This window comes from Bubalus bubalis, chromosome 3, assembly GCF_019923935.1.
Source record: "Bubalus bubalis isolate 160015118507 breed Murrah chromosome 3, NDDB_SH_1, whole genome shotgun sequence".
Classification (NCBI taxonomy): domain Eukaryota; kingdom Metazoa; phylum Chordata; class Mammalia; order Artiodactyla; family Bovidae; genus Bubalus; species Bubalus bubalis.
In genome coordinates, this window is record NC_059159.1 from 11,229,295 (window position 1) to 11,250,430 (window position 21,136).

General features: G+C 42.1%; 2 protein-coding genes across 6 annotated transcripts in view; one reads left to right on the forward strand and one right to left on the reverse strand.

The window, feature by feature from the left end:
• The window catches only part of RPTOR (regulatory associated protein of MTOR complex 1), a 325,171-nt gene that overhangs the window by 18,064 nt on the left and 285,971 nt on the right, over positions 1-21,136 (forward strand). The window lies entirely within an intron of this gene.
• Positions 2,829-3,310, reverse strand: LOC102413618 (protein mago nashi homolog 2-like). Its single transcript, XM_025279671.2, has 2 exons — positions 3,068-3,310; positions 2,829-3,032 (listed from the first exon to the last, which is right to left on the reverse strand). Exons 1-2 carry the CDS (start codon positions 3,308-3,310, stop codon positions 2,829-2,831), a joined length of 447 nt encoding a protein of 148 aa, XP_025135456.2.

Below are 21,136 nucleotides of genomic sequence, written 5' to 3' on the forward strand. Positions count from 1 at the left end.
CCCTTAATGTCTTTTGTGAGTGATGACTCGGTTGAATAGAAAATTTTGTGGAAGCTGAACTTCTGGTGAATAGTTGTCAAGGAGGTGGGGGGAGAGTGAGGCAGTGGTCACAGAGCAGGGGTTTGGGAGGAGAGAAGTAGGGGCAGCAGCAAACAAATGTTTGAAGGCAGAGGAGCCCACAGAGGGAGAGACAGAAGGTGGCAGAAAGAGGCCAGGAAGGGGCGGTAGTGAGGGCAGAAGCTATGCTGCTCCCACTTTATGGCTTTACAGTTTCTGAGCATTTTTTCCCACATGGATCTAGTTTACTTATTCCTGACAACACCCCTGGCAGGCATCTGTTGTTACCTGAGTGAGCCAAGGCCACTTAGAGGGGGCAGGCAACCCCGTAGAATTCCTGAACTGCTGAGGAGCTGAGCCAGGAGTCCAGGCCCCAGTGTGACAACCGTGGAGCTGGGCTTCCGCCTTGCTTCTCATCCCATTGGCAGGACAGGCTTGGGTGAGATTTCTCATTGGGTTAAAGTCCCACATTATGAAGACTCAGAAAATTTTGGTGGACTTCTAAAAATTGAACAGGCAGTGGAGGTTTTATCTAAGAGAATGGACTTTGGTGTCAGAGTGACCTTGGCCCAAGCTGGTTCCTTTTCTAGCTCTCTGTTCTTGGTGTAGATCTTAGTGTTTTGCTTTGTAAAGTGGGTCTAAGGCTACCTACCTCGTGGTGGTGTGTTACAAGGATTAAACGTGATCCGATTGGTGAGGTGGGAGGACTGAGGGGCTCACAGCTGAGCTCAGTGTTTAAGGGGCAGCCTGCACCGCTGTGGTTTCTGCCCACGTGCTCCTCACTGCGCAGCTGCTAAGGAGCCATTGCCTCCTGTTGGTGGTGCAGTGTTGCATGTGATTGACTGGAAGAAAAGGAGCGGAAATTGCACGTCAAGACAGAGAGCTACGCCTGCTGTTCTCATCAGTTGGTAAGGGGCACAAGTGGTTTAGGTGACTGCCATCCTAAGAGGAGCGCCAAACTAGGCAGACTTAGCTCCCTTTCTGTTTTAAAAATGTTTTGTACCAACCCCTGCCCCTCTCCTGAGTTAAAATGGGAGCTCTCCTCTAAGATCCATGCTCTACCTGAATGTGTTTATGTGAGGTTCCGGTAAATGTAGTTTATAAAAAAAACTAGACTTTATGACATATGTCCCATAAATCACTGTTTGTGAACACTACAGAAAATGAAGTGATTCTTGCAAGCCATCATGGCAACATTAGGGTTTCAATAATAGCTCACACATTTTTTTTCCTGACATCAAGTTCATTTCATTCAGAAAGAATATTCTCATAAAAACAATTCTCAGAATCTACCAAGTCAGACCGGGAAGTTGAGGTCATTACTGTTCCCTTCTTTCTAGTAAAGGTGCTCTGAAGCTGAAGTGCTTTATTTCTGCATTATGTGGCCTATGAGGCAAACTGCTGGGTTTAACAGACACCGCAGTGGGAAATTCTCTGGACAGATGCTTGCCGCGCAGCCTTTTGCTGCTGGTAACGTCCCTGACTCCTGCTCTGTGCTGCCTTCCCATGGGTGGGCTCACTGGCCTAGTGCTGTCCTGGGTTCCAGGAATAATGAGTCAAATAGAAAGTGCTTCAGCTCCCTGGGGGCCTCACTGGGAGTGGGATTTGGGGGCTGACCTGAAGCCTGGCTCTGACGGCTGGACTTTGGAACTGTGTCTGGGCCGCATTTCCTGTGACCTACATTTGGTCCTTTGTCTCCAGTGCTGATCCATGCCTCCTTTACTCTGTTCAGTGACTCCCTGCTCTCACACAGCCTCAGCTTTTGTTACTAAGTTCTAGAGCTCAGGTCCCTGTGTGAGTTCTGGTTTGCTTCAGATTCTTTTGAATCTTGGTTTTGGGCACCTCATCAGCTCTGCCTTCCTGGGTTTGCTTGGGTCCTGCAATACAGGGTATGGAGTGATGCCCTGAGCGGCGTTGGGTTCCCTGTGTTGTGTCTCCCTCAGATGCACTCCAGAATTCCAGGTGCCAGAAGCGGGCCTGGAGATTGACTCATTCTTCTTACACCTTGCCCGCCTCCCTCACGTTCACCTGGTCCCGCTGTGGGGAAAGAATGTGATGCCCGTGAGCCCCTTGCTCTGCCCTTGTTTATTGCACACTGTCCCAGGACATCAGTCCCTAGTGCCCTATCAGTGTCTTACGTTACTGTGTCTAACTTTGAGACAGTGGATCCTACTTTATGATCTGTTTTTTTACCTTATTAAAATTGCTGATAGTTTTCACTTAACTAAATACATTTTCACTTAAATGAATATATGTGAGAAATGCCAGAATGTCCCTGACAATATTTGATATTTTTTTCTTTGAGAAGAATTTCATGCTAATTAGATTGGTTGATTCTATAGGTTATTCTTTCTTCATTTTAAATGGCATAACTTTATGGAATTGTCTTATGAAATTATGAGCCTATTTTAAATTTAGGAATAGTAAATCAAGCAAATGTGAAAATCTGGCATTTTAAGATTATCCCAATTTTCTACAAGAATATTCATTGCAGCATTTATTCACTTGGTCTGTATTTATTGAGTGCCTGCAAATAACCTAATATCCATCAATAGAGAACTGATTAATTAACTTTTGGTGATACACTAGACTTCCATGCAGCTAGCACACACAGTGAGATGATTCTGTGTGCACTGTTACGGGGAAGTTTCTAAGATGCATTATTAAAGTAAACCCCACACACATATTTAAAAACACCAAGACATTGATTGAGCAGACTATTTGCTGTGATCCTATTTGTGTGTGTTTTTTTTTTTTTTTTTTTTTATAGTTTAGATTGGTTTAATCTTGAAATGTAATCCAATAAGACTAAACACTAAACACTTCAGGTCCTGTACCAAATAGTAAAATACTCTAAGGCCTTCAGGATCCTTTGACTGATTGACATCAATAAGAGAACCTATTTTTGATGTGGTAAAAGAAATGTGTTCATCTCCAATTACAATTTCAAGCTCCTGCCGGCCAACCCTGTCGGGGAGGCCACAGAGCATCGTCTTCTTTTTTTTTTTTTTTTTTTTTTTAGAGCATCGTCTTCTTTTGTAATTTCACTGTCATCAATAATTCTCTTCAGCTCTTCCATTACACTCTTGTGTACGTAAGCCTCCTTTCTGATCATGACATCATTTTTATAATTGCTGTTGTTGGCATATCTAAGCTTTCCGTCCGGCCGCAACTCAAACTCCAGAAACTCATGTCCAAACTTGCCCTTATGCCCTACGTAGTAGCACAGGTAGAAATCGCTGGCCATGGACATCTTTGTCCCCGAAAAGCCCACCGAAGGACCGGCCGACGTGACTCCCGGCGCCTGGCAGTGACGTCAGTCGCCCAAGAATGATTCTATTTGTGTTTTTAAGAAACTTTTTTATATATATATACACACACACACACATATAAAAATAAATGCTTATCTATGTAGAAATATATGGAAAGGTACACAGTTAAGGACGGGCTGGGAGATAGGGATCAGTAGAATTATATTTATAAAAATTTATATTTTCCTGTACTTAATTATTGACTCCTTCTGCATAGCTATTTTACTGTTATCTAAAAAATGATTCTCCTTATGCTATGTCCTCTGTGGGCCTGTTGGCTGTATCTCTGTTTTATTTTTTGGTGCTGGTTCTGAGGCTTGCAGTGTTATATCTCTAACTCACTGCGTTGTGCCTCGAGTAAAGCGTGCCTCTTCATGTGTGTGTTTAGGAACCTGGCACTAGGTGCTTCTGTCCCCCATCCTTCTGCTGTTCACGCACACAGTTTACTTACACATGTTATAAACCCCAGACTACGGTGTTACTATTTTTTAAAAAATAATCAATTATCTTTTAATGAAATTGGAAAATGGAGAGCATCTTTTATATTTACTTGTTTTCGGTCCCCAGCCTTCATTGCTTTGTGTAGTTCTGAGTTTGAGCCTGCTGTCATTTTTCCACTGTCTCAAGAGCGTGCCCTGGCAGTACATTTTTCCAGCTTTTATTTGTGTGGAACTGTCCTTATTTCATCATGATTTTTGAAGGATGTTTTCACTGGATGTAGAGTTCTGGGTTGACGTTTCTTCTTCAGCACTTTGGAGATGCTCTGTTGCGGTCAGGCCTGCCTTGTTCCTGATGAGAAGTGTGCTCTAGTCTTGTTTTTGTTCCCCAGGATGTAAAATGTATCTTTTTCTCTCCTGCTAGTTTTCAGATCTTTCTTTTTATCTTTGGAATTTAGCAGTTTGATTATGATGTTCGTTGGTGTAGTTTTCTTTGTGATTAGCCTGCTTGTAGTCCCCTGAGATTCTTGATTTGGTGAAAACTATAGTACTACAGCTCAATCTTCCAGAGCTCCAATTACGTTTATCTTAGATCCTTCATATTGGCCCATGAGGCTTTCTCCCCACTCATACCTTTTTTCCTCCTCTTTGTTTTAATTTGGATCATTTTTATTTCAGTGTCTTCAAGTTCTATCAGTCTGTTATTTGAAGCGTCTAATAAGTTGTTAAACCCACCCAATGTAGTTGTCCGCCCCGCCCCCCGCCGCCCCCACCCTCCACTTTTTTTGGCCATACTGAACAGCTTATGGGAGCTTAGTTCCCTAACCAGCGGTTGAACCTGTGCCCTCTGCATTGGAAGCACCCCTGCATCCTAACCACTGAACTGCCAGGGAATTCCCACCCCTGGTGACTCAGATGGTAAAGAATCTGCCTGCAGTGTGGGAGACCTGGCTTTCACCCCTGGGTTGGGAAGATCCCCCTGGAGGAGAGCATGGCAATCCACTCCAGTATTCTTGCCTGGAGAATCCTCATGGACCAAGGAGCCTAATGGGCTACAGTCCATGGGGTCACAAAGAGTCTGACACGACTGAGCCACTAAGCACAGCACACAATATATTAATAGTTTTCGTTTTGATATTTTGTTTTTCTTTTCTAGAAATTCTACTTGGGTCTTTTTTGTAATTTATTATTTCTCTCTTCTTTGTGTTCATGTTTTTCTCTAAATCCTTGAACAAATAATTTCATTGTTAATATATTGTTTTAAAACTCTTGTCTGTTATTTCCATCATCACTGTCATTTCTGGGTCTGTTTGTCTGGATTGATTTTCTTTTGCATATGGATCACATTTTCTGGCTTTTACTTACATCTGGTAATTGTTGATGGGATGCTGGACACGATGAGTGTTATGTTGTTGAAAATCTGTATGTTACTGTCTTCATTTAAATAGTGTTGAGTTTTGTTATGGAAGGAAGTTAATTTACTAGTGTATCAGCTTCATTATTTCAGGGGTTGTTTTCTGGCTTTGTTAAAGCAGGTCTAGATCAGGGGTTGGCAAAAATAAGACCCACTGCTTGTTTTTGTATATAAAGTCTTTTGGAACACAGCTATGTCGTTTATGTATTGTCCGTGTCACTTTTGTGCTTTGGTGACAAACTTAAGTAGTTGGACAGAGACTGGCCAGCAAAGCTTAAAATACTTACCCTCTGGCCCTTTACAGGAAAAATTGGATGACCCCCTTGTAGAGAAGCCTTTGCTCTGAGTCTGTTCTAGCCCTGTGCCTGAGATGTGGCTGCCTTTCTGGGTCAGTGTTCCGCGTGGTCAGTGAGGCCTCTTCACTCTGACTTACTGGAACTTGAATGTTTCCCAGCCTCCTAGAGTCTCGCTGACTGCATGCTCAGCCAGGGACGCAAGGGACCCCAGGTAGATTTCTGGAGCACCATTTCTTGATACTTTCTTGGTACTTGGGCCCACCAATTCCAGCTTCACAAGCTCTGATCTCTGTCTCCTCAGCTCATTGATTCTACCTTTCCCCATTTGGGGCCATGTCTATCCACACAGAAAGCTCAGTGATCATGCTGCTGCTGCTGCTAAGTCGCTTCAGTCGTGTCCGACTCTGTGCGACCCACCAGGCTTCCCCGTCCTGGGATTCTCCAGGTAAGAACACTGGAGTGGGTTGCCATTTCCTTCTCCAGTGCATGAAAGTGAAAAGTGAAAGTGAAGTTGCTCAGTCGTGTCCGACTCTAGCGGCCCCATGGACTGCAGCCCACCAGGCTCCTCCGTCCATGGGATTTTCTAGGCAAAAGTACTGGAGTGGGGTGCCATTGCCTCATGAGGCTCACCTTATTTGCTTGCTTTCTCAGGGATCACATTCCTGTACTGCATGTACTTTAATGTCTGAAAAAGTGTTTCATATGTTTTATCCAGCTTTCTAGTTATGTATGGTGAGAAGACTGGTCTGTAACTGGTTACTCTCTTTTTCCAGGAAGGGGATGGCTCCCTGGGAAGAGCCAAGAAGGACTGGAAGTGTTGGAGAGATTGATGATGCGTGATTAGATCACCTTTTATTCAGTGGAGTACTAATTGATAGCTGATTCGTTATAATTAATAAATTGTCAGGTGTGTAGTTGTTCTTTTACCCAATGTTATTTTTCCACTGGTGGAATTTTCTTTTCAGTTTAAACAGGGCATTAAAATTTAAGATTACACTGTATCAAGTTGATAGTACAGATTAACTGGGCTTGAGCTTGCATGATCCCTAGACACGTAATTTACAAGTCTGGGTTTAGAGTCCTCCTTTCTCTGATAGAAACATTTGCATTTCATTTGGGCTTTATAAAGCCAGGTAGGTCAGAGGTTGAAACTGAAATAATTGTTAAACATGTAAGAGGATTTAAAAATAAAATCCTTTCCTGTTTGGTGTTAGAGATCTAAATCAGGCACTTCATCATGAAGCCTTAAAGTGCCAGATTTGACCTGCTATCTTAATGGTTTAGTTAATTGTACAGAAATTCTCTTTTCCTGTTAATAATCATTAGAGACCTAGAAGGAATTGTCTAATTGCTCTTTTCATTTAGCTGTTTTATTTAAGTGGGTCTAGTCTTACTTGTGGAGAAGGCAATGGCAACCCACTCCAGTACTCTTGCCTGGAAAATCCCATGGACAGAGGAGCCTGGTAGGCTGCAGCCACGGGGTCTCAAAGAGTCAGACACGACTGAGGGACTTCACTCTCACTTTTCACTTTCATGCTTTGGAGAAGGAAATGGCAACCCACTCCAGTGTTCTTGCCTGGAGAATCCCAGGGACGGGGGAGCCACCAGGCTGCCGGTGGGCTGCTGTCTTTGGGGTCGCACAGAGTCGGACACGACTGAAGCGACTTAGCAGCAGCAGCAGCAGCAGTCTTACTTGATTTGATTTTCTTTCTTTTTAAAAATTATGAGGTAAAAATACATAAAACATCCATTTACAGTTTAACTTGTCTTTATAAAAAGATCATCTGTGTACCCCCACCCTGGAAGTCCTTGACATCCCACCCTCATCACAATTACTTCCTCCCTCAGAGAGGTGAATATTGTTCTTTCTTTTTTGGGTGATATTTCTTCACTTTTCTTAATGGTTTTCCTCCCTATGCATGCATCTCTAGAAAACTGTGCTTATTTTGCCACTTTGAAGAGTATATGGTTGATATACTGCATTTATTTTTTTGCATTGCTTCTTTTTTCAGTATTACATTTATAAGATTTACCCAGATTATTGAATATATGTGTAATTAATTCATTTTCACTTCCGTGCATGTCATTGCAGGATATGTCATAATTTACTTACCTGTCCCTACTCCTGAATGATGCTGAAGTGAGCCTTCTTATGTAGTCTGGTACGCATAACCTGGCATAGCACATTGGTACAAGATAATCGTATATTCTCTTTTTTAAAAGCCTGTTCTGGTCTTTTGCCCATCTTTTATTGAAATTGTCTTTTTCTTACTGATTTAGGAGCTTATATATATTTTGGATATTTACTGTAAGTGCCTTTCCACTCTGAAACTTGTCTTTCTGCTTTCTTTGTGGAGTCTTTTGACATCTCAGTTTTAATGTCATCAGATTTGTTACTTTTTCTCTTTCATCTTCAAGCTGTTTTCCATTTTGGCTAAGAACTTCTTTCCTGCTCTTTTTCCTGGTAGGATGAAGATGATCCCCTCTCCTGTCTGGAAGGCTCCCTCCCCATTTGGGTCTTTTATATACTTTGTCTGTATGGTCTATGGAAGGGGTCCAATTTTAATTTTTTCTTTTCCCCCTGTAGATACCTAGTTGTCTTAGTGAATTTTGCTAGAAAGCTCATCCTTCCCTCCGCTGCAGGGCTCTGTCATTTGTCCAGAGACCATGTCAGTTTAGCCCTGTCAGGGGATGTCTGCTCTTTCCGTGGTCACCCTTGCACTGCTCCTGTGTCTTAATTACCAGCTTTATGGAAATCGACTGAGAGAAGTCCCCACACTTGTTTCCTTTGAGAGCATCTGGCTCTTCTGGTTCTTTTGCTCTTCATGTGAGTTTGAGAATTAGCTTGCGAGTTCAAAGAAATAAAATTTGTTGCATGTGATTGGGATTGCATTGAGCCTGTATGTCAATTGAGGAGATTTAACATCTCTACAAAATTGAGTGTTCCAGTCCATGAACATGATGCATCTTCATTTATTTAGGAAGATCTGTGAATTTCCCTAAGTTACATACTTCCCCTGTAGAGGTGTTGCCTATCTTTTGTTCGGTTTCTTTTAAGTACTTGATATTTTCTTGATGCTTTCCTAAGTAGCATCTTTTAAAAATCCATTTTTTTTCCTCATGTACTAGAATGTCGTTCATCTTATATTCAGAGCTCATGGGACCTTCCATCTCATCAGGAGTCCTGGAAGGCCCTGTGTGAGCACAGGCCTGGATGGCACAGCTTCCTGCCTGCTCCCTGTGCAGTGTGTGTATAAGGCTGCTGGGGATGAGATGGCTGTGTGTGTGGGAGATGTGGACACAGAGAAGTCACGCCTTAGCTTCTTACTGGTTTAATACCATTCTAATCGCTGGACCACTTGACAGCTCTTGTTTCAGGCGCTATCATCCCACAGATCAGATTGTGGGCTCCCGGCACCAGCCTTCCCTACTTTCTGTACCTGGCGCATCTCCAGGGAGTTGATGTTGTGAGACATCAGCCCCACTCATGTGCCTTGCTGCATGGCTCTGGGGACATGTTCAGGCTTTGTGGTGACTGGAGCCAAGGAGAGTGGTCCCTCAACAGTTGAATGATCTGTTGCAGGAATGCTTGGTAAGACCTGCCAGTGAAGCCACGCAATCCCAAACTTTCTTTGTAAAAAGAGTTTGTGAAAGTTCTTTAGGCTTTTGAAATGGTATTCTTTTTCTCCCTCCAATTTTCATTATTTATTTATTTTTCCTTCCATTTCTATTGAGATCTAACTGGCCTACAGCACTGCGTAACAGCATTTCCTGATACTTGAAATGCTTATCGCAGTAAGTTTAGTAAATGTAAATCGTCTCATATAGATAAAAAATTAAAGAAATAGAAAAAAATTTTTTCATGTGATGAGAACACTTGAGATTTGCTCTATTAACAATTTTCGTGTATAACATACAGCAGAGCTAATTATATTTATCAAGTTGTAGGCATTACATCCTGGCATTTATTTATCTTATTATAACTGGAAGTTTGTACATCTGATTTTTTTTTTTTTTAAGCCAATTTTAGTAAATTGTGTTTTTAGGAGATTTTGTCTATTTCTTCTAGGTTTCAAATTTAGGAGCATAAAGTTGTTCATCATATTCTCCTGTGATGTTTTTAAAGTCTATAGAACTGTAGTAATTTTCCCTTTCTATTCCTGACATTGAGTGTTTGTAGGTCCATTCTCTTTTCTCACTTCTGGCCAGAGGATTGTCCAGTTTTCAGTCTTTCAAATAACCAGCCTTTGGCTCTGTTTATACGCTATATCATTAATATTTCATTACTTTATTTAAAAATCCTATTTCTTTTCTGCTATCCTTGAATTCCTTTTTTTGCCCTTTCCCCTATTCTTGAGGGGGAAATTCTTGAGATGGATACTTTGTTTATTAATTTCTAGTCATTTGTCTTTTCTTATGTAGGCATTTTATAAATATTTAAATTGAAATTATGATATGTGAATTAAATCTTTAGCTGCAGTCATCAAGTTTTGATGTGCAGTATTTTTGTTATACAGTTCAGTATACAGTTCAGTTTTGTTAAACAGTTCTGAGTTTCATTTTGACTTTATTATGAGTTATTTAAAAGTGTGTTTTGTAATTTTTTAATGTAGAGGAATTTTCCTAGGATTGGTTTTTGATTTCTTGCTTAATTGCATTTTGATCAGAGAACATGTGTGTGATTTCATAATGCAGTAACAGATGTACTGGGCATCCTTAGGGGAGCCATTTACATCATTGTCTTTTGTGAATGGCACCCCCTAGTGTTTTGGATCATGCGACTTGTACAGCTCTCTGAGTGTATGCGTGTGTGTGTGTGTGTGTACACTCCAAATTCCAGTTCTTTGAAATTTGTTGAGCTTTGCCTTTTGGACCTGTATCGGGTAAATGTTCCTTGTGTGCCTGACCATAATGTGTATCTACAGTTGCTAGGTGCCCTATGTGACCCTCAAGTCAGATATTTTATTTGGCATGTACAGATCATTCACATCTTTACTGATTTCTTTTTTGATTTCTATCAATAATGGAAATGTATTAGAATCTCTCACCATGATTATATCAATAAATATGTCAAATATTTGTGCTCTGTTTATATTTTGAGCCTATATTATTATGTTACACGAATTTAAAACTATGTATCTTCCTGGTGAATTGGAGTTTGAATTGCTCTGAGGTCACTCTCTTTATCCCTAATAATGCTTTAAAGTATGTTTCATTAATATAGTTGCAGCAGTTTTTTACTTGTTTAGTATTTGCACCATTTATTTTTCTGTCCTTTTATATACATCAAATTTTCTTTTCAACCTTATGTTTTTCATATGTCTTTTGTAAACAGCTTGTAGCTAGAGTTAAAAAAAAAAGTCTAGTCTGATGATTTTTGTCTTTTAACTGGAGCCTTTAGTCTGTTTACATTTATTTGGGCTTCAAACTGACATCTTATTTTGTGTTTTTTATTTGTCCAGCCTGTACTCCTCTTGCCGTCCCCTCCCCCCTGCCCAGTGCCTTTTTATGGACTGAAAATATTTTATTACTTAATTTCTTCCCCTTTACTGTTTGTGAGATAACATACTATTTTTCTCTCATTGTACTAGTTCCGTAGCAATGACAGTAGAAATATTCAACAACAATAACAAAAAAAGCATAAAGTTAATCAGGACCTTTATTTAAACTTTTCTCTGGACAGCATAAGCCTGGAAAAATCCCTGTTAACTTTTTATTTCTTATGTGTTAGTATTGTGTATTTTGGGTTTCCTTGGTGGCTCAGACAGTAAAGAATCTGCCTGCAATGCGGGAGACCTGGGTTCGATCCCTGGGTTGAGAAGATCCCCTGGAGGAGGGCATGGCAACCCACTCCAGTATTCTCGCCTAGAGAATCCCATGGACAGAGGAGCTTGCCAGGCTACAGTCCATGGGGTCACAAAAAGTTGGACATGACTGAGTGACTAAGCATAGCACAGCATTGTGTATTTTATTTCTTGTTTTTGTAGGCACAAATAGCTATTATTCTTGCTTTATACTGCCAGCATTCTTTTAGATTAATGCATGTTTATGACTTTTTAGTCTCATTTCTTTTGGATCTCAGACCTTCCATGCAGGATGACTTTTATCATGACTGAAAGATTTTAGAATTTCTCCTCATGAGGATCTCCTAATGTCACATTCTCTTTGTTAATCTGATAATGTCTGTATTAAGTCCTGGTTCCTAAAGGACGCTTTCCCCACATGTGCATCCAGGACTGGCATTTTCTTTCAGCACCTGAAGTTATTCCACTGCCTCCTGCTTCTGTTGTGGCTTAGAAGCTGCCAAGCAATTCCTGGAGTTCTTCCCACACACTGTTTGTGAAACTCTAATTAGATTTATATTCACTCTCTTTTTTCCATATTTCTCTTCTTTATCTACTTCCTTTTCGTCCTTCTGAGCTGCATTGTGGACAGTTCAGTTCAGTCGCTCAGTCGTGTCCGACTCTTTGCAACCCCATGAATCACAGCACGCCAGGCCTCCCTGTCCATCACCAACTCCTGGAGTTCACTCAGACTCACGTCCATCGAGTCAGTGATGCCATCCAGCCATCTCATCCTCTGTCGTCCCCTTCTCCTCCTGCCCCCAACCCCTCCCAGCATCAGAGTCTTTTCCAATGAGTCAACTCTTCGCATGAGGTGGCCAAAGTACTGGAGTTTCAGCTTTAGCATCATTCCTTCCAAAGAACACCCAGGGCTGATCTCCTTCAGAATGGACTGGTTGGATCTCCTTGTAGTCCAAGGGACTCTCAAGAGTCCTCTCCAACACCACAGTTCAAAAGCATCAATTCTTCGGTGCTCAGCTTTCTTCACAGTCCAACTCTCACATCCATACATGACCACTGGAAAAACCATAGCCTTGACTAGATGGACCTTTGTTGGCAAAGTAATGTCTCTGCTTTTCAATATGCTATCTAGGTTGGTCATAACTTTTCTTCCAAGGAGTAAGTGTCTTTTAATTTCATGGCTGCAGTCACCATCTGCAGTGATTTTGGAGCCCAAAAAAACAAAGTCTGACACTGTTTCCACTGTTTCCCCATCTGTTTCCCATGAAGTGATGGGACCAGATGCCATGATCTTCGTTTTCTGAATGTTGAGCTTTAAGCCAACTTTTTCACTCTCCTCTTTCACCTTCTTCAAGAGGCTTTTGAGTTCCTCTTCACTTTCTGCCATAAGGGTGGTGTCATCTGCATATCTGAGGTTATTGATATTTCTCTCTGCAATCTTGATTCCAGCTTGTGCTTCTTCCAGCCCAGCGTTTCTCATGATGTACTCTGCATATAAGTTAAATAAGCAGGGTGACAATATACAGCCTTGATGTACTCCTTTTCCTATTTGGAACCAGTCTGTTGTTCCATGTCTAGTTCTAACTGTTGCTTCCTGACCTGCATACAAATTTCTGAAGAGGCAGATCAAGTGGTCTGGTATTCCCATCTCTTTCAGAATTTTCCACAGTTTATTGTGATCCACACAGTCAAAGGCTTTGGCATAGTCAGTGAAGCAGAAATAGATGTTTTTCTGGAACTCTCTTGCTTTTTTGACGATCCAGCGGATGTTGGCAATTTGATCTCTGGTTCTTCTGCCTTTTCTAAAACCAGCTTGAACATCTGGAAGTTCACGGTTCATGTATTGCTGAAGCCTGGCTTGGAGAATTTTGAGCATTACTTTACTAGCGTGTGAGATGAGTGCAATTGTGCGGTAGTTTGAGCATTCTTTGGCATTGCCTTTCTTTGGGATTGGAATGAAAACTGACCTTTTCCAGTCCTGTGGGCACTGCTGAGTTTTCCAAATTTGCTGGCATATTGAGTGCAGCATTTTCACAGCATCATCTTTCAGGCTTTGAAATAGCTCAGCTGGAATTCCATCACCTCCACTAGCTTTGTTCGTAGTGATGCTTTCTAAGGCCCACTTGACTTCACATTCCAGGATGTCTGGCTCTAGGTCAGTGATCACAGCATCGTGATTATCTTGGTCGTGAAGCTGTTTTTTGTACAGTTCTTCTGTGTATTCTTGCCAACTCTTCTTAATATCTTCTGCTTCTGTTAGGTCCATACCATTTCTGTCCTTTATCGAGCCCATCTTTGCATGAAATGTTCCCTTGGTATCTCTGATTGTCTTGAAGAGATCTCTAGTCTTTCCCATTCTGATGTTTTCCTCTATTTCTTTGTATTGATCATTGAGGAAGGCTTTCTTACCCCTTCTTGCTATTCTTTGGAACTTTGCATTCAGATGCTTCTATCTTTCCTTTTCTCCTTTGCTTCCCTTCTTTTCACAGCTATTTGTAAGGCCTCCCCAGACAGCCATTTTGCTTTTTTGCATTTCTTTTCCATGGGGATGTCTTGATCCCTGTCTCCTGTACAGTGTCATGAACCTCAGTCCGTAGTTCATCAGGCACTCTACCTATCAGATCTAGTCCCTTAAATCTATTTCTCATTTCCACTGTGGACAGTTTCTTTTTTATCATGTAGATGCAGTTTCTCTTTAGCTATATCTAAGCTGCTATTTGTCATTCACTGAATTTTTCACATTTTGCACTCTGCTTAATTCTTTCAATCCACTGAGGGTTTAATTTTCTGTGTGTGCATTTTAAGAATTAGAACTTTATTTGATTTACTATCAGATCACTTAAAATTTTTTCCCTTTTCTGTGACTGTTTTCAATTTGCCTTTTAGTTCGTTTGACTCGGTGAGCATGGCATTTTGTCACTGTCTAGTATTCCAGTTTGAAGATCTTTGGGTCTTGTGTTTGCTGTTTGTTTTTTATCATTGCCCTTTTACTGTGTTTATATGTGTGCCTTGTTATTTTTTGGTGTGTACTGGTTTGCTTCAGAAGTGATTATCTGTTGGGATTATCTGTTGGCCCAGGGTGAAGGCACTTTCCTCCAGGGTATGTTGTTGTTTGTTCTGCCAGGCAGTTGGTCCTGGTCTGGGACTGCTTTAAACCGTGGTTCATGGCCTGAGGTTCCCTGGGCCGTTTAGAACTGAGAACCCAGCTTGCAAAATGCACGAAGGACACAGAAGACCACATGTATGATTCCATGTGAAATGTCCAGAGTAGGCTTAGGTCAGGGGTGGGAGATGGAGAATAACTTCAGATGGGCATGACGGTTTCTTTTTGGAGGGATGAAAATGTTCTGTTATAAAATGAGATGGTGGTGATGGTGGCAAAACTCTAAATAGTCTAAACTCCTCATTTGTACACTTAAAACATGAATTTTATGATATATAACAAATAACTCATAAAGCTGTTCTGAAAGTGCATGAAGGCCCCCTGTGGCTGCAAGTCCTCAGGGCCATGTTTTGCTCCTCTTTCTCCTTTTCTGGCCCAGGGTGGTGGCTGTGGGTGGACGTGGGCTGGTGCTCTGTGAGAGTAGCCCCTTGGGGTCCTGATTACGTGGAGGGCCTTGCCTCCGAGGTTCCTGCTCTGGGCTGCCTGGGCACCTTGACTTCACCTGAAAATCCCTTCCTATCCACTGCTGCCTCCTGGTCCCCGCTCTCCCTCAGATTTTGACCTTGTAGTTTCTGGCTAGCTTGATAGCTCCTCAGTGCTTTTAAGGAGGTTGTAAATCAAAAGAAAGCAAAAGCGTTTGGCCCAGGTTGCCCCGTCCTTGTCTGCACTGCCCCTGCCTCCCACCCTGTGGTCTGGAAGACGTTGCTGTTGTCACCGGATGTGGAAGGCCTCCCCTGTCCGCTTGTTTCCTGCACTCTTATTAAACATTCCTGGTGCTTTGGGGTAGAAATGCCTTTTCTACCATTTATTAATTAAACAAGTGATGATACACAAATGATAACTCCTCATAAAAGAGTTCCTCAGTTTCAGTGGTTTTGGAAACCAGGGCAATGACTGGCACCAGGGGTTAGAGGTAATTAATCTATTTGTTTCCAAACATCTTCATTTTATTTTTACCAGGATAATTTTAGAAATTGAGTTGATTTGGTAGAGGGATATGGAGTGGGGGAGGGCTTGAAATAAAGCGGTCATGTTGGTATGCTTTTTTTAATAAGGAAAATAACTGTCACAGTAATTATTACTATGGATTATGTTATTCCCTTTCTTTTTGTTTCCTAGATTTTTTTGCTAGTTTGTGTTAAGCTTTGGTTTTTGTGAATTGCCCGTAGCTGTTTGCCTTTCTTGGTAAGGTTGGGAAAAGAATGGATATAGCTGAGTAAAGACATCAGATGTATGAAGAGCGACAGCGGAAGAGCTCTACAGAGGCACTGACAATAAAACATATCAAATAGTACTTCTGCTAAAGTGAAAACACAAAAGGCCATATTTACCAAGTTAGTGAGTTAAAATGAGGTTAATAAAATATTTGAGTTCAAAATTTACAGTATGTTAACTGAGGCTGTCACCAAGTATACCAGCTCCAAGTAAATATAATATGCCTAGCCGCTGTTAACAGAGAAGGCAATGGCACCCCACTCCAGTACTCTTGCCTGGAAAATCCCATGGACGGAGGGCCTGGTGGGCTGTAGTCCATGGGGTCGCTAAGAGTCCGACACGACTGAGTGATTTCACTTTCTCTTTAACTTGCATGTAAATAATCATGATTTTTTAAAAATGGTATTTCTTTTGTGTGTTGCATTCTTTTTTTTAAATTTCAGGCTTTCTGCTTACTCCCACAAGTTTATATTCCTGTGTGACAAAAGGATGTCGAGTTTGGAGTTATCTGGCTGTTGTTATAGACTCACACGTACACACCCTTTGAAACTGCAAAGCATATAAAAATTTGATCACACAAGGTAGTGTGCTTGCTTCCCAACCCTGGTAGACCTGTAGCATCTTTCAAGTCTATTTCAGATGCTAACCTCTTCATGAATCCTTGTCTCTACCTTTTCCTTTTTAAGTCCCATAGCATTTTATACCTTTTTGTGCCTTAGAACATAAATTAACTTTCATTTTGTAGCTTACTGTTTTATTCTTTTTACCTTTAAAAAAATTTGTAGAAGAAAGCAATATGATAGAAGATGTGAAAAGTTGAAGATGGTAGTCATACTGATGAAATCATGCTGGGAGCTACTTGACTGTTGGTTTCCTTTCCTATCATTTTTCAGGTACATATGTGATCCCATGTTGCTGTCATGGTAACTGTACAGTTTTATGTTTTACTTTTTTTTTTAATGCTTAGTCTCTTTTTTGAATTTGCTATAATATTGTTTCTATTTTTATGTTTTGGTTTTTGGGCTGTGAGGCATGTAGGATCTTAGCTTCCCGACCAGGGATCGAACCTGCATCCCTTGCATTGGAAGTCTTCACCACTGGACCACCAGGGAAGTCCCTGTGTTTTACTTTTTGTACTTACCTTATCATATGCAGTTTTCCCAGATTGCTAAATGTTCTTTTCATGAATTTTTGGTGGCTCCTTATTAGTCCACACTGTTGTCTCCTGTTGTTGGCTATTCAGGTTTCGTCTTGTATGGTTCCCTCCCCCCATGTTAAGAATTATTACCTTGGTGTGGATTCTGGAAGTCCGAGAGCAGGAGAAGAGGACCCTTGGAGGGAGGATGTGGAGGAGACTGCAGCCCCTAAGTTCACGCCTCCTCCTTCATGTGCTGCTCTCTTTGCTTGGAGGTTCTGCTGCTGTTACTCTTTCTTCCTGAAACATCTCTGTTTCCCAGACTGTTCTCATTAATACAGTTTTCATACACTTTTTTTTTTCCCAGAGATGGGGACACCTTACTTAGCCAGAACTCATCGATTCATGACAAGGTGCCCCTGTCAGAGTTTGCAGTGAAAAAGTATTCATACTTACATTTTTAGATGAAAAAAATGTTTTATTCATGGAATAATAGCGAACCCGTGCTGCTATGCAATACCTTTTTTTCAGATAGTCACCTTGCAGTGTGCAGCTGGGAGTGTGGGTGAATGGTCTTTAGTGCTTGGCCTGTGGACCGAAAGAAGTGAAAAGTGAGGTTGATGTTGGTCCACAAGATTTTGGCCTTGTTTTTGTGTATTCTTTTACATGAGTTTTACCGTCTTGCCATCTCTTAGTGGGAATATTTGTCAAGTATTCTGAAGTGTGGGCATTTTGTGCCCTTTCTTCCTGTTCCTTGCTCTGTCCCAAGTAGGGCAGGTAGCATGGTGGCTAGGGGTGAGGAGGGCCAGCTTCACATCTTGCATTTACTGCGTAACTAGCTGCCTGACCCTGAATCTCTTTTTTTTTGTCTGTGAAACAGACATAAAGTCAGACTTGTAAGATTGCTGCAAACAGGGGATAGTACACGAAAGCTGATGGGCACATTGTAAAGTGAAGAAAACAGACTAGCAGAATGGGTAGACTATCATGAAAGTTGTGCTTTCGCTTCATGCGTGCATGGGTGTGTCTGTGTGTGAGTTTGTGCGTGGCAGCGGGAACTTCAAAGCGCACCCATCTTGGGAACTGTCTTAGGAGCAAACGGGGCTTCCTTAGACTTCCCTTCCCTTCGGCACACCTTTGTATCATTTCAGTGTGTTACTGATGAGATTTGAGATGTTTTTCCAATCGAAGCATATTTTATTATATGTCCATATATAAGCAGTATCAAAAGCTCTTCATTTGATCACTAAATTAAATATATTTTTCTTTAATATGCAGTATATATACACCATTGATTTTACTGTAACCAGTGCTTGGAAAATAAGTTGAAAGGTGAAAATAATTTTTCCTAGTTGAAAAAAAAGAAACATCTTGATCTACCTTTAATGACAGGGAAATGTTCACCACATGACTAAGTGAGAAAAACACTGGCTCCAACACTGCCATGTATTGTGTAGTAGAGAGGGAGGAAGAATAAAACACGACTGTGTGAACAGTGGCTACTTCTGGGTTTTCTGTAATCATCGGAATTATTGTGAAATGACTGTAAATTTGTTTGTAAATGTAGTGGTCAGAACTGGACGCCACGCTCACGATGGGTGAGACAGGGAGGTGGCTGTCCTCGCCGTCTTCCTGGAAGTTGACATTTGCTGTGTGTGTACTGCCTGCTTCGCAGGTCTCTTCCTGCTGACCCCGGTGTACTTACTATCAGAACACTCCTTAGGCGTCATTTTACACCTGCCCCACCCCTGTCCAAACACTTGGTTTCTGCTGGGTGCAGAACTTAGGATTTAATCTTAAGTTTTATCTCATTAGAGTTGGTTGCTTGGCCAGATCTTTCTTGGATTCTGATTCTTTATCTTGCTTACTTAAAATCCCCTCCAGTTATACTATGTAAGAATGGATAAAGGGAACTTCCCTGGTGGTCCAGTGGTTAAGACTCTGCCTTCCAATGCAGAGGGTGCAGGTCCCATCCCTGGTCAGGGAACTAAGATCCCACATGCCGTTTGGCACAGTTAAAGAAAAGAAAAAGAAGAAAGGGCAAAAAGAATGGATAAGGGTACATTCTAAACCTCTCTTCAAGTAATAGATAAAAATGCAGCATCAGGAGTGGCTGAGGTATCACGCTGTCTGGAAACTTATGTCTGTGTCTCTGCCCTCTGGGTTCCAATATAATCGCTGCAGCTCCCGCTCAATTTTTTTAAGTCACTATATTTAATTTGGCTGTGCTGGGTCTTCGTTGTAGCATTCAGTCTTCTCTAATTGGTTGCAGCTTGTGGGCTCTAGAGCACGCAGGCTTAATTGTGGCTTGTGGGATCTAGTTCCCCGACTAAGGATCAAACCCTGGCCCCCTACATTGGAAGCTCAGAATCTTATCCACTGGACCACCAGGGAAGTCCACCCTCACTTTCAATTTTAAGTTTGTCCGTAAGGTTATTTTGAGAAAGCTAATTCAAATGATGATGTAAACAGTGTTATTACTGGTAGCTTTCTTTCTAGTTAAGAAGAACCAACATTTCTGTAAACTTACTATATGCCAGATACTGTTTAAGTGCTTTTCGTATATTAACTTATTTAATCCGCATGGTATAATCCAGCGAGGTGATGCATCCATCTTACAAATCAGGAAATGAACATGGAGCAGCTAGGTGACTAGTCCTGGATCACACTGCTGGTAAGGAGGAGAGCCAGCCTTCAGACCTGGGGATGCATCTTCGGGGTCTGTACTTTGGTACCACACTGTAGTTCAGTCATGTCTGTCTCTAGTGCCATCCTCAGAAGAGCCTTGAAAGCAGAGCCCTTCTGGAAGGGAGAGGTATATGGCTAAAATGCAGACTGTTTTCCATTCCTCTTCTGGAAGTCATGCACCAAATGAAAAGATGGTCAGTTTGAGCACTTTCCATGCTTCTGAGAGCATGTTTAGGTATTTTCATTGATGGGAGGCAAAAATATGACTTAACTGTGATGTGCATCTGAAAACAAACCGTGGGTGTCATCTTTTGCTTTATGGATAGATAGAATGCAGTGTCCAGAATGAGGAAGGAGGGTCTTCATGTTTAAGAATGATCCTTGGTCGGGGAACTGAGAGCCCGTATGCTGGATGGTGTGGCCAAATAAATAAATAAAATAAAATTTCTTAAAAATAAAAAAAAACACAAACCTTCCTTCAGCAGGAACTAGTCAAGGTGTGTGGCCAAGATTGTGGAGGGATTCAAAACCGTGTCAGCTGAGGAGGTTCAGTCAAGGAACCAGGGCGTGTTCCTTGGCACAGTGTTCCTTTGTGGGAGATCGGGGAAGGAGAATGCCTCTTGGATGTCAGGGGTCCTGTGTGATGTATGCGCTGCTTCTCTTTGAGTTTACAGAGGAGGGAGTTGAAGGTGTGAGAGGTGAAGTGATTTGCATGGGGCTCCCTGAACTCAGGCCTGCTTGCCTTCCAGGCAGTGGATGGGCTGGGAGAGTCGTGGTTTCTGACCCACAAACTGACCAGCTTCTCAGTGTAGCCAGGCGATGGGTTTTTGTAGTTTTAACATGATGATGTATTTCTTTTCTCTTAGAGATGAAGGCCTATCAGTCAGGATCCAGTAAAGAGAACAGAACACATCCTGGGTGTTTCAACAGAGGGCATTTAGGTGGGAAATTGGTTCCAGAGGAGCCGAAAGGGCGAACAGGGAACCTCGAGGTATTACGGCCAGGCGGTCACTGCCGGAGGCAGCCAGCACCCCCAGGGCTGGGGAGCAAGGCCATGGAGGTAGGAATGTATGATGGTGAATGGATAATGGTATGAATGGTGCCTCTGCTGGCACGTGGTGAGGCGGGTCCTAAGAGTGCAGGCGGGAAGAGAGGACAGTCTTCCTCCTGTCCCCTGTCCCCTCCTCTAGTGTGCCTAGGGCACAACCCTGAGAAATCTCCTTGGGACTGGAGAACTGGGGCCAGCAGCCCCGGTGCCCCCACCCCACGGCAGAGGCTGGCTGCTTGGACCCCAGGGCAGGCCACTCATGGGGTGTTTGGGCTTCTGCACACGCACATGACAGTATTCTAGGGTCTGCTCTGTAAAGCTGCAGTTGTTCTTCCTGCACAGTCATTCTACCGTTGGTTCTTATTCCTGTATAGAATCTTGCTTAACTGTAGGTGTCTAATGCTGTGCTATGCTGTGCTAAGCCTCTTCAGTTGTGTCCGACTCGTTGCGACCCTATGGACTGTAGCCCGCCAGACTCCTCTGTCCATGAGATTCTCCAGGCAAGAATACTAGAATGAGTTGCCATGCCCTCCTCCAGGGGATCTTCCCCACCTGGGAAGTGAACCCG

Coding starts and splice junctions, on each gene's coding strand:
- LOC102413618 (XM_025279671.2), bottom strand. CDS start 3,310: ATGTCCATGGCCAGCGATTTCTACCTGTGCTACTACGTAGGGCATAAG. Junction 3,033..3,067: donor ACGATGCTCTAAAAAAAAAA/AAAAAAAAAAAA, acceptor CTCTGTGGCCTC/CCCGACAGGGTTGGCCGGCA.